The 15,585-nt window shown below is 42.3% G+C and overlaps 1 protein-coding gene across 2 annotated transcripts in view; it reads right to left on the bottom strand.

Moving 5' to 3' along the window:
* Positions 1-1,058: 1,058 nt before the first annotated feature.
* The window catches only part of LOC109925772 (glyoxylate reductase/hydroxypyruvate reductase-like), a 37,889-nt gene continuing 23,362 nt past the window's right edge, over positions 1,059-15,585 (bottom strand). For both annotated transcript variants that reach the window (XM_048595081.1, XM_048595082.1), the window contains exons 6-9: positions 12,076-12,180; positions 7,797-7,932; positions 1,535-1,665; positions 1,059-1,338 (exon numbers count right to left, since the gene is read on the bottom strand). In XM_048595081.1, the coding sequence (XP_048451038.1) occupies positions 1,217-1,338; positions 1,535-1,665; positions 7,797-7,932; positions 12,076-12,180 (494 nt within the window). In that variant the 3' untranslated portion in view covers positions 1,059-1,216. The remainder of the gene's footprint in view (positions 1,339-1,534; positions 1,666-7,796; positions 7,933-12,075; positions 12,181-15,585) is intronic.

Raw genomic sequence — 15,585 nt, 5'->3', positions numbered from 1 at the left:
TTATTGGATTATGAGGGTGACTGGAGAAGTTTAGGATTGCCAATGGAGGTAACTGAAAGGGAACCTGACAGCGCTGAAAATTATTGTGAATGGTATAAGCTGATGCTCAATTGAGGCACTCTCACCTCTTTATCAAAAGGATTAAATTGAATTCCAGGACTGAACTCAAAATCAAAGCAAACATTCTGGGGTAGTAGTGAAGGAAATTGGCAATACTGGACATGTTCTCTTTGAGATAAAGTGTCAAACTGAGGTCACATCCTTCATCTCAGTTGGACATAAAAATACCAAAGCACTATTTCAAAAGAAGTTATCCCTAATGTCCTGGCTAATTTATCTCTCAATCAACATTAAAAAAAAACAGGTTTGCTTGTCATTCTATTGTTCAATTGTCATGATCATACTGTTGTTTATGGGAGCTTGCTGTTAGTTCCCATGTTTTCTGCATTATACCAGTGACTACTATTCAGAAGTAAAGCACTTTGAGAGACCTATTTGTTGTTAAAGATACTATATGCTTTTCTTCTTTCATTTAGGAGAAGTGTGATTAACAGAGGATTTTTTTTATCCTCCACTACTTATTCGGGAGTTGTGTTTTTAAGGCATGGATTGGTATTGCAATACAGAAGATTGGGGTGTGTGATTAACTTTGAAGTGAGCCAAGATGAGGCCCTAACCTTAACCCTTTCTCATTTCATATTTAGCTTGTGAAAAAGACAAAGGGTTCACACTTTAAATACACACTGCTGGCCAGTGGTTTCAAAGTTAGATTGAATGATTTATTCCTAACAATTTTTTCCTGAACTTAAATGAGAAGATGCAAAGTTAGATTTTGAATGTGATTTCAGAGCTTCTCATCTACTGGTGTCCTGACCTCCACGATGCAACGCTAACTTAGCAATTGCAGAATCAGGGTAAAAGTTGCAGGACAGTCTCAGAACACTTACTTCAGGGTATTCTGTTTTCTCGTTTACACATTTGGAAAAAGAACAACTTGATTGGACTTAAAATGTGAATTGTCGCAACTATTCTACAGAGATAAATGACTCACTTTCACATTTGTTAGCAGTTTCAACTTTATTAGTTGCAAGGTTCATTTCTTCAGAATAGTTGAACAAGACTTTTATAACCATATAACTAATTAGCATTGCATAAAGTTTCAGGTCACAAGATCTACAGCAGAAGTCCCCTCACAGCTAGGGCACAACCTCCAACCTCACAGGGTCAGCTCCTTTGGCATCGGTTCACCTTTGAGGCCAGCCAGGAGATTATTGGCAGCCAGCACAGCCATGGTAGTGCGAGTGGCGATGGTGGCACTTGCAATATGTGGCAGAATAACTGGAAGTATAATGTAAGATAAACCATTTTTTAGATATGGACCATGGCTCACTTCAAGCTATTTATAAAGTGAACATCAGAGAGCTGAACAAATTGGATTTTAACTGATTGCATTTACTTTGTTTTATAACATAGCGAAATCTAAATTACTCGAGACATTAAAGGACAGCCGGTTATTCCCAGTATTGTAACTTACCACAGTTTTTCAGGGCAAATAGAGGATGGTTGGTGGGTAATGGCTCAGGAACTGTGACGTCTAATCCTGCTCCAGCAATCTGACCAGTGCTCAAAGCCTGATAAAGATCATCCTGGTTCACCACAGCTCCTCTGTGAAAGAAAACAAGAGTCTTAATGGTCAGAAGATCTTAGATGTTTCCCCAAACTCTGCAAAAAGGATGTAAAGATTTCTTCCATTTTTACTGCCTGCCATTAGCATTTGTTGGAAGTATTTAAAAGATAATAATACATCTTTTTGGCCTCATCATGAGTGCACTTTCCTCACTATTAAGTCCTGGGTTTTCTGGTTCAGGAATAGGGAACTTACCCACGGCCCTACACAACAAGCTCTGAGAGATAAAATCACTTTGACTTGAAGCAGCGGGTTCTTCATACTTTCAGCTGCACTGCTGAAACTTCATGACAGGTCCTCCAATGCCGGGTATAACAGCTGGTTTCCTTTTCACAGATAGCCCCCTCATCTCTTGTCCTGTTCAGAATTGGAAGACAGCCTCGCTCTCCAGCAAGCTCTCTCCTGACCTGTCTCAAGACCTGCTATTGCTCATTTGTGGTGAATGCAGATCATTGTGCGTCACTATCTAATTCAGGTGGAGTGGCAATGTCCGTGCTAGGGTTATGGAGATTGTGACTGTGCAGCCTCAGAAAGATTGCGCTCTTTCTGAGAAGAATATGCCACATTATGTTAAATGGAATCCAAAAGTGGATCTGTGCATTATATTACACCAAAGTGACAGTAGTCTAGCACAGAGGCAAGGTGCCCTCAACCGTATCCTCTGGAACACCCTGGTCCATTCCTCCTCCACTCCCAACGCGTCCCTACAGCCTCATGATACCTTCCCCTGCAATCGCAGAAGGTGTAACACCTGCCCATTTACCTCCTCCCTCCCCAGTATCCAAGGGCCCAAATATACCTTCCAGGTGAAACAGCGCTTTACCTGCACTTCACACAATCTAGTCTACTGCATTCGCTGCTCACAATGTGGTCTCTTCTACACTGGGGAAACAAAGTGTAGACTAGGTGACCACTTTACAGAACATCTACATTCTGTCTGCAAAAAAAGACCCTGAGCTTCCAGTTGCTTGCCACTTCAACACGCCACTATGTTCTCTGGCCAACATTTCTGTCTCAGGCTTGGTACAACTCAGTGCAAGCAGGAGGAAAACAGCAGCTCATTTTCCACTTGGGAACACTGTAGCCTTCTGGACTTGAGATCAAGTTCACAATTTTAGCGCTTCAACACCTTTTCCCATGCTTTCCCTCACCCTCACACACCAGGCCTTGTCATTACATGGTCTGCTACCACACACTACCAATTGTCAGTCCCTACCAGTCTCCATTAGGAGCTGCTCATTTCCCCAGACTGACCTTTAACCACTCCTTTATCCAACTGTTTTCTCTCTCTTTGGGCTCTATCTCCACCTATGGTTTGCTCTCTCCACTACCCTCACCCCATATTCGGTATAAAGCCATCCATTTGCTAGCTACCATCAGTTCTGAAGAAGGGTAACTGGACTCGAAAAATTAACTCTGATTTCTCTCTACAAATGCTGCCAGACATGCTCAGATTTTCCAGCAATTTCTGTTGTATTTCTGTGTATTTCTATGTATTTTGTCAACATAATTGCAGGTCAAGCTACAGAGAACGGAATATTGTCTTTTCATTTTTGTGTTTTTTGAAACTGAAATGAAAAAGAACTGTCTTAAAAAGCAGTGTTTGGAAAAGCGCTTTTGAAAGCAAGTAACCCCATGTCTTTGGTAAACAAGCAGTAATTGAGATCCAGATTTCAGATGATCTGAAACCAAGGGTGTTTAAGTATGTAGCTCTTGTTGTCTGTGGACTAGTTACAGTGATCAATGACAGAAACCGTTTTTTTTTTATTCACTTGTGGGATGTGGACGTCGCTGGCTGGCCAGCATTTCATGCCTATCCCTAGTTGCCCTTGAGAAGGTGGTAGTGAGCTGCCTTCTTGTGAGTTGGTTGTGAGCTTGTTCACAAATGGCTGAGCAGCTTGGAGTTGGAAACAAAGACTTAGAGAAAGGGAGAGAAAAAGAAGGGTGAAGATCTCTCTGCCCAGAAGCTGCCTGTTTTCTGCAATTCAAACCTTACGAAAACAAATTACCTTTCCTGCAGCAGTCACCATAAGCTGTAACTTTTCAACTGATAATTTTTCAGTTGAATCAGTCACCCTTACAAATAAGTTGAAACACGAGAAAAAGGCATCTGAACAACAAGAGGGCCTGACCAACTGAAGAAGGGTCATTTCAACGTTAGAACTGGGAAGCAAAGACCACTTTCCAGTTTTTCTACCTGCGGCAGTAATAGATGCTGTGATGTGGGGGTGCTGGTGTTGGACTTGGGTGGACAAGGTCAGAAATCACACAACTCCGGGTTATAGTCCAATGGGTTTATTTGAAATCTCAAGCTTTCAGAACGCAGCCCCTTCATCAGGTGACATGAGAGAAAAGAGCACATGGAATTTATAGGCAGAGATCAAGAGCAGAGAGATCAAAAGATCATACGATGGGTGTGAGGGTAGTGTTGAATAATGAGTCTCTGCAGGTGACCAAGAGTGTTAGACAGTGTGAGTAAAGTGTCAACACCTTAATAACAAGCAAAGGGATGACCTATAATCTGACTAACTGAGGCAGAGAGATGGTTACAAAAAATTAAAACTAAGGTGGTGCTGGAAACAAACTAAATGACTGGAATAACATGATAGGTATAAGAGTCACAAGCTGAGGGTTTAACCAATAAAACAAGTAATCCAAAACTGTACAAACTAATCAAGATAGACAGATCATAATAATTCATCAAGGTGATGGTTTCAAAACAGGACAGTGAGGAAGGTTTTACAGATACAGAACAGTGTGGTAGGGTCACATGTTGCGCAACATGAACCCAAGATCATGGTTGAGCCCATCTTCATTGGGTATGGAACTTGGATAACAGCCTCTTCTTAGTGATTCTGCATTGTTGTGAATCTCGAAGTCCACCTTGGAGGGCGCTTACCCGAAGAACAGAGGCTGAATTGCCTCAACTGCTGAAGTGTTCCCTGACTGGGAGGGAACACTCCTGTCTGGTGATTGTTGTGTGGTGTCCATTCACCTGTTGTTGTAGCATCTGCATGGTCTCACCAATATCCCATGCCTTGGGGCATCCTTGCCTGCAGCATATGAGAGAGACAACATTGGCCGTGTCACATGAGTCTCTGCTGTGTACACAGTGGGTGTTGTTCCCATGTGTGATGGTAGTGTCCGTGTCGATGATCTGACAATGTCTTGCAGAGGTTGCTGTGGCAGGGTTGCATGGTGTTGTAGTTGACGCTGTCCTGAAGGCTGGGTAGTTTGCTGCAAAAGGTGGTCTGTTTAAGGTTTGGCGGTTATTTGAAGGCAAGAAGTGGAGGTGTAGAGATGATCTTGACAAGGTGCTCATCATCATCGATGACATGTTGAAGGCTGCAAAGAACATGGCGTGGTCTCTCCACTCTGGGGAAGTACTGGTCATATCCTGTATCTATCATCTGAGGAGGTTGTTGCAGATTTTTTCTGTGGCACTAAACTGGTGATCGATGAGTTGAGCATAATTTTCCCCTTCTTATGAGGATGTCCTTCAAAATCTTTCGGTGTCTGTTGCATTCCTCCTCATCTGAGCAGAATAATAAATGCAGCTTTGTGGAATATGTCATACATGTCAGGTGGCAGGAAAACCTCAACATGTAATCTGACCAGCACCTTTATCTGTTTTTGAAGAACCATTTAGTATTGGTGTATTAGTCTGGTATTTGGGTCAGCACAGTGGCTCAGTGGTTAGCACTGCTGCCTCACAGCGCCAGGGACCCAGGTTCAATTCCACTCTTGGGTGACTGCCTGTGTGGTGTTTGCATTTTCTCTACGTGTCTGCGTGGGTTTCCTCCAGGTGCTGTGGTTTCCACCCAAAAATGTGCAAGTTAGATGGATTAGCTATACTAAATTACTGATTCTGTTCAAGGATATATAGGTTAGCTGCATTAGCCATGGGAAATGCAGGGTTACAGATATACAGTAGGGAGATGGATCTGGTTGGGATGCTCTTCAGAGGGTTGGTGTGGACTTGTTGGGCCAAATGGCCTGTTTCCACATTGTACAGATTTTATGGATTCCGGTGGATTGTATAAGGCCTTTACTGAAAATGAAAGCAGGACATCAGTATATTCTTACAATTATGGATATGATAACTTGATTCCCAGAGACTATTCCTTTAAGGACAATTACATGTGAAGCAGTGGTAGAAAAGTTAACACAGTTTTTTACTTGTTATGGACTACAAGTTGAGGTACCGTCTGATCAGGGTTCTAACTTCATGTCTAAAGTTTTCCAGGAAATCATTAGCAGTTTGGGCATAAAACTATTGGAGTCACTGCATATCATCCACAATCACAGGAAGATTTGGAGAGATACCATCAGACTCTCAGAGCCGTGGTTAAGGCATTCTGTCATGCACCCACAGGATTGTGACAAAGGATTAGAATTTTTAATATTCAATACCAGAGATTCCCCAGATGAACCTGCATGATTTAGTCCAATTGAATTGGTTTATGGTCAAGAGATTAGAGGTCTATAAAAATTGATTAGGCAGAAGTTCTTGAATGAAAGAAACAAGTTCTCAATGTTGGATCTTGTGTCTATGTTTCTAGAAAGATTGACAGGTTCATGTAGGCTAGCACAGGAACATTGAAAAGTCTCATAAATGAAAATGAAAGAATGGGCAGATTCAGCAACTCAAATGTTTCAGGTGGGAGGTGAAGTATTGGTATTGTTACCTTTACAAAGTGAACCTTTGGAAGTAAAATTCAGTGTTCATATAAAGTAGTTAGAAGGTTTGGTAAAGTGACTTATGAATAGTCCTGATTTTAGGAAGAAGAATCAGTTATGTCATGTAAACATGCTCCATAGGGAAGCGGGTAAAGAGGAGCAAGTGTGTCAGATGATCAGAACAGTGAAAAATGATCGAGATAATGAGAATGAGGTTGAAGGAGAAGTAGAAAATTCTCAAAGTGAACCTCCAACAATTCAATGAGCTAACACAGAAATACTATAATAGTTAGGCAGTGTTCTCATTGTTAGAGAATACCTGGATGCATTACAGTAGCAAGATATGATGTGGTCACAGTGTAGTCACGATCAATAAAACAACATCCCAACTGGTTTAGTGCAGAGAAACAATCTCAATTGGAAATAGAAATTCAGTACATGCTAGCGAACCATTTATTTGAACCTAATCAAACCAGCTGGATTTCATCAATAATGTTGGTTCCTAAATCAGGGGAGAGGGGATCAATGAGACTTTGTATAGGTCATAGAAAGTTGAATGTGATCACGAAGACAGATTCATACCCAATTGCATGATTGGAAGATTGCATTCATAAGGCTGGTAGTGTCTCATTTCTTTCTAAAATTGATCTATTAAAGGGGTACTGGTAAGTGCCATTAACATCAGGGCAAAAGAAATTTCCACTTTTATTACACCAAATGAGTTATACCAATGTTGGATGATGGTAGTCGTGTTAAGGATCATCCCACTTACATTCCACTGGCTTAAGAATCAAGTTGTAGCTGGAGTTATAACTGAGTAGAGATTGAGTTGCTTTTGTAGTTTATAGTAGTACTTGAGAAGAGGATGTAAGACAAGCTAAAGACCTGTGTAAGCAATTACAGTTTGCTGGTTTAGCAATAAATTGAACAAAAAGCGAATTTGTGAAAGCAAGAGTTACGAACTTGGGATATGTGGTTGGACAAGGACAAGTCTTGCCAAGGACAGTGAAAGTGAAGGCTTTAATAGAATTACCTATTTCTAAAACTAAATGAGAAATCACGAGACTTTTCGGAATGTATAGATTTTACCAGAAATCTGTACATAATTCTAATACAACAGCTGTACCTTTAAATTGCACCACTGTGCATACTTAGCAAAAGGACTTAACATTTGGTATGACTCCAGGAATTACAGGACTCAGTTTACAGCACATTATTCTTGTAGATCATAACAATATCATGTTTGAGAACCTCTATTCATAGGGACTGTTGGATAGTCATGTCTAATTTGTAAGACATTAAAGTGAACAACAATAAATACAGACATTTTTAAAAAGTGTGCACAGAGGTAAATTCTCTGCTAGTACACTAGCTAAAAATAAAATCCCATCAGGAGACACTTCAGTACACCTCTGTGTTCATATCTCACCTGCTCGCATTGATAAAAATGGCCGTCCTTTTCATCTTTGAGAAAAACTCTTTGTTGCACAAACCGTTTGTCTCAGGAGTCAAGGTACAGTGCACTGTCACAAAGTCTGATTGCTCTGCCAATTTATCCATGGGCACTGCAATGGAGGAGTCAACATCAGTACTTCTATTATCCTGAAACAAATGAACTTTTTCAACACCTTCCTTATTCTGATTATTGGAATGAAGGATTTTTCACTTAGTCTTTAAGTTTAGGATGGTGTAGTTGTCTGAATAGAGCTTTGTTCATAAATCAGTATTTAATTGATTTACATGTCTTCCTAAAAATGTCATTGCATGAATCTTAAACCATATGATGCTACTTAATGCGTCTTTTCTGTGGTTTCTCCTCTTCATATTAAGCCTCATTCAGTGCTGGCGTTTGTCAAAATCCACATGCAATGAGCCAGTACAAGTGATGAAGTGTTGCTTGGGTTGGCTCACCTTCAAAACTTTACCACCGGCATTGAAAAAGTTCCCAATCTATTTGACCTGACTAAAGTTGGCCTGTGAGAAATCTACAGTGCAAAAATGGTTTACTGAGCCAGTACATCAGTACATCTTTGTGGAGAAATTCCAGGTATCCCGAGTCCATGATAAGCAAAATCAATTACCATACTAACAGCCTACTTCCAGTCAACTGAGTGTAGCATCATTAGGTTAAAATCCTGCAACTATGACCTAACAGTATTGTAGAAAAATCTTCACGCTGCAGACTGTAGTGAAAGTACAGCACCTTCTCAATGAAATCTACAGAGAGCCAATAAATGCTGGTGTTAATGCAGCATTCCAAAAATAAATATATTTGAGAAAAAGCTATGCAAGTTTTTGGTCAACCGTGTTCAATTCTGATTTCCATGAAAGGAGACACTTAACAGCTTAAAGTAGGAGTGGAGATGAAAACCAAACCCCGGAAAAATGTACAAACTAAGTAGAAGCAACAATGGCGAGTACAGAGTTGCTTTGGCCAGACAAAATAAGTTAGATTGAATATCCTTATTAAGTATCTTGTGCTTTTCTCATGGTTGTTTAATCCAACCCTCAAAAGTAATTTATCCTAATTAACTTGCACTATTTGTAGTGGAGAGGACCGATAACTTTTGAAGTGACACATGAGGGAGATGAACAAGTAACATGTTGTTAGCAGTACGTCATTTAGTCTCTTCAATCTGCTATGAATCTATTTTTATTTCTATTTACAGGAAAATGGATCTAATGTGAATTATCAACACAGACAATGCTATTTATGCCAGTAAATAAATGAATTATGCCACATTAAACATAGTAAGGATCAATCTCCCATACTATTACACATGGGAAGTTAGTGTGTAGGATTTCTCAGGGACTTCTTCTGTAACTTTTTTCTGGAAACCCATTTACTTATGTAAGCAGTTTTTTAATTACTGAAGTTTTACCGCAAAGTAAGGGAATCAAGAGGAAATTGCTTTCTCCTGTCCTCCAAGAGTAATCTTTAGCTTGGGGATAATTGCGGAACATATCAGTTCTCTGTAAGCCTGTACCATCTGTAATAATTACTATTTTATTGTTCAATTAAATATATTGACATAATCGTAAACTCACATTTATATAGCAGAGACTGTCAATGTTAAACTGCTGCAATTGGATACTTTCTCCACTGGTAGCAGTGCAATACTTTCATTGACATGAGAGTGACAAGTTTATATTGGCTGTTTACTTCATAAGTGCGGACGTATTCTTTTGAAGCATATGTCACATTAATGAAAGAGCCAAATATTCTGCAGTATTGAACTAATATTTTAATTCACCATGTGACAGATTCTTAGGATGTGTTAACATATCCTACAAATTTTATGAAAGGCCATTAACAATGAATTATGCTAAATCTATATAAGACATTAATTTGTATTAGGGTTATAGAAAAGATTTAAGAATGGTTCAAGGAAGATGAATTGCAGTCACGTGTACATATTGGAAAAACTGGGGTAGTTATTGTTACAATTCATAGAATCATACAGTACAGAAGAGGCCTTTCAGCCCATCAGATCAGCATCAACAAAAACTACTCTAAATCCACATTCGTCCCACTTGACATTTCAAGTGCTCATCGAAGTACTTTTTAAAGGTGGTAAGGTTTCCCACCTCAACTACTGTCCCAGAGAGTACATTCCAGATTCCTACCACACTTGAGTGAAAACCTTTTCCTCAAATCTCCTTCAATCCTCCTGCCTTTCACCTAAAACTTATGCCCTCTTGTCATTGACCATTCAACTGAGGGGAACAGTCGCTTTCTATCCACCCCCTCCATGCCCTTTGTAACCTTATACATCTAAGTCAGGTTCACCACCCACTACCCACCCCCCGACACACCACCCTCTCCGCTCTGAAGAAAACAACCCAAACTTATCCAGCGTCTCTTCAACGCTAAACTGCTCCATCCCAGGCAACATCCTGGTGAGTCTCCACTGTTTCCCCTCCAGTGCAATAACATCTTTCCTGTAGTGTGGTGACATATCCAACATATCTCAGCACATTCTTCTTCTGAGGGCAATGTTTAAAATCATCATGTGTTTAGACAGAGGAATTAAAGATAAAAATTTCCAACAGCTGAAGGGCCGAAAGCCAGAGGGCATTGACTTAAAGGTAATTGGTAAATAAGGCGGATGTGACACAAGGACAAAAAAAAATTATGAATTGAGCGTTTCTTCTGCAATGCCTGATTGGGCAGTGAATATATATTCAATAGCAGTCTCCAAAGTAGTTTGGATAAATACGCGAAGAATAAAAAAAACTTTCCCAATTAAGGGCATATTTTGGCATTTTATCAGCACTTGGGGAACCACTTCATTGCATGGACAGTCACCTAGTGATACCTGTTGGCCCATGGAGGTTTGTGGTTGGGGGCGGGGGGTGGGGAGCGGAGGTGGTGTGGTGGGTGGGAAATGGTGCATATTTGAACACTTCACATTTGAGCACCTTGGCCTACAGAGGTTGACTACCTCCACTATTGGGGGTAGGCAGCAATCCTTAATGGGGCTTTGTTGAGGATTAATTGGCTGTTGCTGACAAGATGCATTCTAGGTCTCACTGATTGCTGAAGAAGAATTTTGTAACCCCCTTTCCTTTCGGGCAAGTCACTGGAAACTCTGCCACGCTCACTAAATCCAGCACTACAGGCCAAATGAAGTCCTCTGACTTGTCCCTTCTAAGATTCTATAATCGTCCCACACCCTTTAATCAATCTTTTGCAGACATTTTTAAACACGATGGCAGTGCTTCGGTTATCCTGCAATGTGGAATACAGTTGTGACTTATAGATGTGAATCTAGCCTTTCAACACAAGAATCCAATAAAATGGAGCTACTTTTAAATAGCTGAGGTCAATCAAACAGTGGTTTTAACGGGTCATAGGTTTCAGACTGCAAATCAGTGGCTGACTTTCATTCTCATATTAAATTGGCGCCTGACATCTGAGGAACATGTGCCAGTAATGACATTTTCAATGTGTATGGATACATAGTTTTTCTAGGGCGACACGGTGGCACAGTGGTTAGCACTGCTGCCTCACAGCACCAGGGACCTGGGTTTGATTCCAGCCTCGGGTGACTGTCTGTGTGGAGTTTGCACATTCTCCCCGTGTCTGCGTGGGTTTCCTCCCACAGTCCAAAGATGTGCAGGTTAGGTGGATTGGCCATGCTAAATTGCCCGTAGTGTTCAGGGAGGTAGAGGGTGTATATTAGGTGGGTCATAGGCGGATGGATCTGGGTGGGATGCTCTGAGGTTCGGTGTGGACTTGTTGGGCCAAAGGGCCTGTTTCCACACTGTAGGGATTTTAATTCTATTGGTCATCCAAGAAAATGGTCTTCATCTGCTTGAATTTGTAGTGATGCTTTTTAAACAAAAATCATTCTCAGGATATTCATCTCTATAGTAGATCAGCATTTATTCTCCAGGCCCAGTGACACTTTGGAGAATGGTGGTGGGTCTGCTATTTAAATTGCATTTTTTTTAAAAGACTGAAATGTCTTGTGGAGCACAGACAGCATTGATATGGAGTTAGGGACACACATAGGCCAGACACAGTGAGGACAGACAGCTTCCCAGTCTAAAGGGTGTTACTGAATCAGTTGAATTTTTATAATAACCCAGCAGCTTCACAATCACTGTCATGTGATGCACAAATTCTCAAATTATTAATGATACCCTCAAACATTTTCCCAGTTATTGAAGGACCGAATAGCCAGTTGCCACTGGTCCCTCACCGTATTCAGCCTGTATCTCTGCAGCAGCCTCTGGCTTTGGCTCAAAATCCGTGTACAGGAATTTCTTCACACCAAATGGCTTCAAACGCTGTGCAACAGCAAAACCTTTGGAGAGACAAAATAAGTGTCAACCCATCCAGCCATTAAAACTCTTTCAAATACGGTCTGACCTCCTGAGGGATTGCACACACGGAAAACCAAAAAAAAAGCAGTCTTCAGGTACGGTGAGGATAAAGATTTTGGATATCCATTAATCCAGCATGTCCAAACATAAAAACACACCATCAATTCATAGTCATAACTTACACGTTTATTTTAGTACTTTGAAACACACAAGTAGGAAACCTACTGGACATATGACAGAGCACATCCTTTTCAGATTTTACATTAATTACGCCAAATCCACAAACAATTTTGACTGCGGAGAGTTGTGTGGGAGATCATGGAGGCTGTTTGGTTGTGGTGGGGTGGGCATTGTTTGGTTTGAAGAGCATTCATTGTGTTGATGTCAGTATGTTAACCACTCAGCCACCATGTCATAATATTAGGTCACCTGCCATGACATGGCAATGACATGGTGAGCATTTCCCTCAAAGGTATACTACATATCTGCTCTGATACATAACACAGGCCCACAAAGATCCTTTCTAAAAATTCCTTCGTGTATGAGGGTATTGCTGGCTAGGCCAGCATTTATTGCCCATCCTGAATTGCCCACAGGGCAGTTAAGAGTCAAACCACATTTTGCTGTGGGTCTGGAGTCACATATAGGCCAGACCTGTCAGGGATGGCAGTTTCTCTCTGTAATGGACATTAGAAAACCAGATGGCTTTTTCCTGACAATGGCCTCATGGTCATTCTTAGAACCTTAATTCCAGATATTTTTAAATTGAATTTAAATTCCACCTTCTGCCAAGGTGAGATTTGAATCCCCAGAATTTTGCCTAGATCAATAGTTTAGTGATATTACCACTAGGTCATTACATTCGCAAATAAGGTAAGTAGTAATGCAGATATGCTGATTTGAAAATCTCTAATTTATCACTCAGAAGGCCTTAAGGCAGGTTTAGAGAGGTGGATATGGTGGGTGGTAGTCTTCAACATGGAAATCCATTCCCCTTCTTGTCCCTTGCTCCTAATCCACATCCAGTAAACAGACCAAGAGGTAATCAGTGTGGAGCTGGAGGAACACAGCAGGCCAGGCAGCATCAGAGGAGCAGGTAAGCTGACGTTTCAGGTCGCGAGAAGGAGGCTGTGAAATAAATGGGGGGGGGGGGGGGGGGGGGGGGGGGGGGGGAAGGTAGGTGGGATGGTGATAGGTGAGTGCAGGTAGGTCATGGTGGGGATTGGTCAGTGAGGTGGAAGGAGCGGACAAGTGGGAGAGAAGACGGACAGGTCAAGGAGGTGGGGATGAGAGGGAGGGTTGGTCTTGGGATGAGGCCGGGGGTGGGGAGATTTTGAAGTGAGTGAAGTCCACATTGAGACCATTGGGTTGTAGGCTCCCAAGGCTGATTCTGAGGTGCTGCTCCTCCAGTTTCCGGGTGGTGTCATTGTGACACTGGAGGAGGCCCAGGATGGACATGTCGTCCAACGAGTGGGAGTGGGTGTTGAAGTGGTTCGCGACTGGAAGTGCTGTCGTTTGTCGTGAACCGAGCGCAGATGATTTACAAAGCAGTCTCCGAGCCTCCGCTTGGTCTCCCCAATGTAGAGGAGGCCACATTGGGAACAGTGGATGCGATAGACCACATTAGCAGATGTGCAGGTGAACCTCTGTCTGATGTGGAAGGTCTTTTTTGGGGCCTGGGATGGAGGTGAGGGGGGAGGTGTAGGGGCAGGTGTAGCACTTCCTGCGGTTGCAGGGAAAGGTACCGGGTGTGGTGGGGCTAGTGGGGAGTGTGGAGTGGACGAGAGAGTTGCGGAGCGAGTGGTCCCTCCGGAAGGCAGATAAGGTGGGGACGGAAATATATCTGTCGTAGTGGGGTCAGATTGCAGGTGGCGTAAGTGGCGGGGAATGATGCGTTGAATCCGGAGATTAATAGGGTGATATGTGAGGACAAGGGGGATTCTGTCTTTGTTTTTATTGCGGGGAGGGGGTGTGAGGGCAGAGGTGCGGGAAACGTAGAAGATGCGGTTGAGGGCATATTTGACCACTAAAGGGGGGAAGTTGTGGTCTTTGAAATACGAGGACATCTGGGATGTTTGGGAGTGGAACGCCTTGGGAGCAGATGTGGCGGAGGCGGAGGAATTGGGAGTAGGGGATCACATTCTTGCAGGAAGGTGGGTGAGAGGAGGTGTAGTCTAGGTAGCTGTGGGAGCCGGTGGGCTTGAAATAGATATCAGTTTTGAGGTGGTCACCAGAGATGGAGACAGAGAGGCCCAAGAAGGAGACAGAGGTATCAGAGATAGTTCAGGTGAACTTGAGGCTGGGGTGGAAGGTGTTAGTAAAGTTGATGAACTGTTCGAGCTCCTCGTGGGAGCTCCTCCCAGGCCCTGGTTCAAATTGGCTTCCAGATTCTACAGATCAGTAGGATTACTGAGGAGCTAGCCCAGGAAAGTGCCATTGACATCACAGAACATAAACCAGCTGTTCCTACTCAAGATGGCAGCAAAGTAGCAGCACAGCATGCAGGTTCCTAAGCCTAGGATCCCGGAGCTCGCCTGCTTCATTTGCTTTTACTTAGTTTTTCTTTCTTTCGTCTTCTCTTTCTCTTTTCTTTCCTTGTCTTGTGACTTTGTGGGGAAGACGGAGCTATGTTGGCCGTAGCGGTGCCTGGAATGAAGATTCCTGACTGCAGTAGGCCCAGAGCCTGGAGTCGGGAACTCAGTACGTCGTCAGCTGTGGCGCTGCATGGGACCTGGAGTGAAGATTTGTGACTGCATTAGGCCCAGAGCCTGGACTCGGGGACTGGTGGGCCGTTGGCTGTGGGGGTACTCAACAGGTCTTTGGTTGTGGCAGTGCCCAGAAGAGGACTCTTGGCTGCGGTAGGCCTGCAGCATGGACTTGGGAGTCTTTGGCTGCAGTGGTGGTGGTGCCTGAAGCATGCCCACAACAAGGACGTCTGGCTGTTGTTCATGCAGAGAACTTGCAAAAGCCCTGTACTTGTATTTGTGCACCCCCTTGTTCAGAAGATGAACTTTATTTATGCAATTTCTTTTTTATACCTTTTGCAGTCTGGAGGCTAGCTGCTGGCACAGAGTGGGGTGGCAATTCTGAACTTTTATTCCTTTATTTTTCTATTTTATTCCTATGGTTTTGTATTTTTCTAATTTATTGCTAAGAATCTGTACCTAGGTAATTTTGTAACTAAGATGGCGCCATAAATGGTGACTTGTAAACTTTTCACTGTACTCATGTGAGTACATGTGACAATAAACTTAATTCTGATTCTAATTCACTCTTGACATCAATATAACCTGATGTTGTCTATTAGTCAGTTTATATCGCCGCAGTCCAGTTGAAACTGGTACATCCTAAATCCAGAATGAAGCTGGAATGAATCTAGCTGTCTC

Source organism: Rhincodon typus, chromosome 3 (assembly GCF_021869965.1).
Source record: "Rhincodon typus isolate 14 chromosome 3, sRhiTyp1.1, whole genome shotgun sequence".
In the NCBI taxonomy this organism is placed as follows: domain Eukaryota; kingdom Metazoa; phylum Chordata; class Chondrichthyes; order Orectolobiformes; family Rhincodontidae; genus Rhincodon; species Rhincodon typus.
Note: the sequence above shows the minus strand (reverse complement) of the source record. Positions and strands in the feature narration are given on the sequence as shown.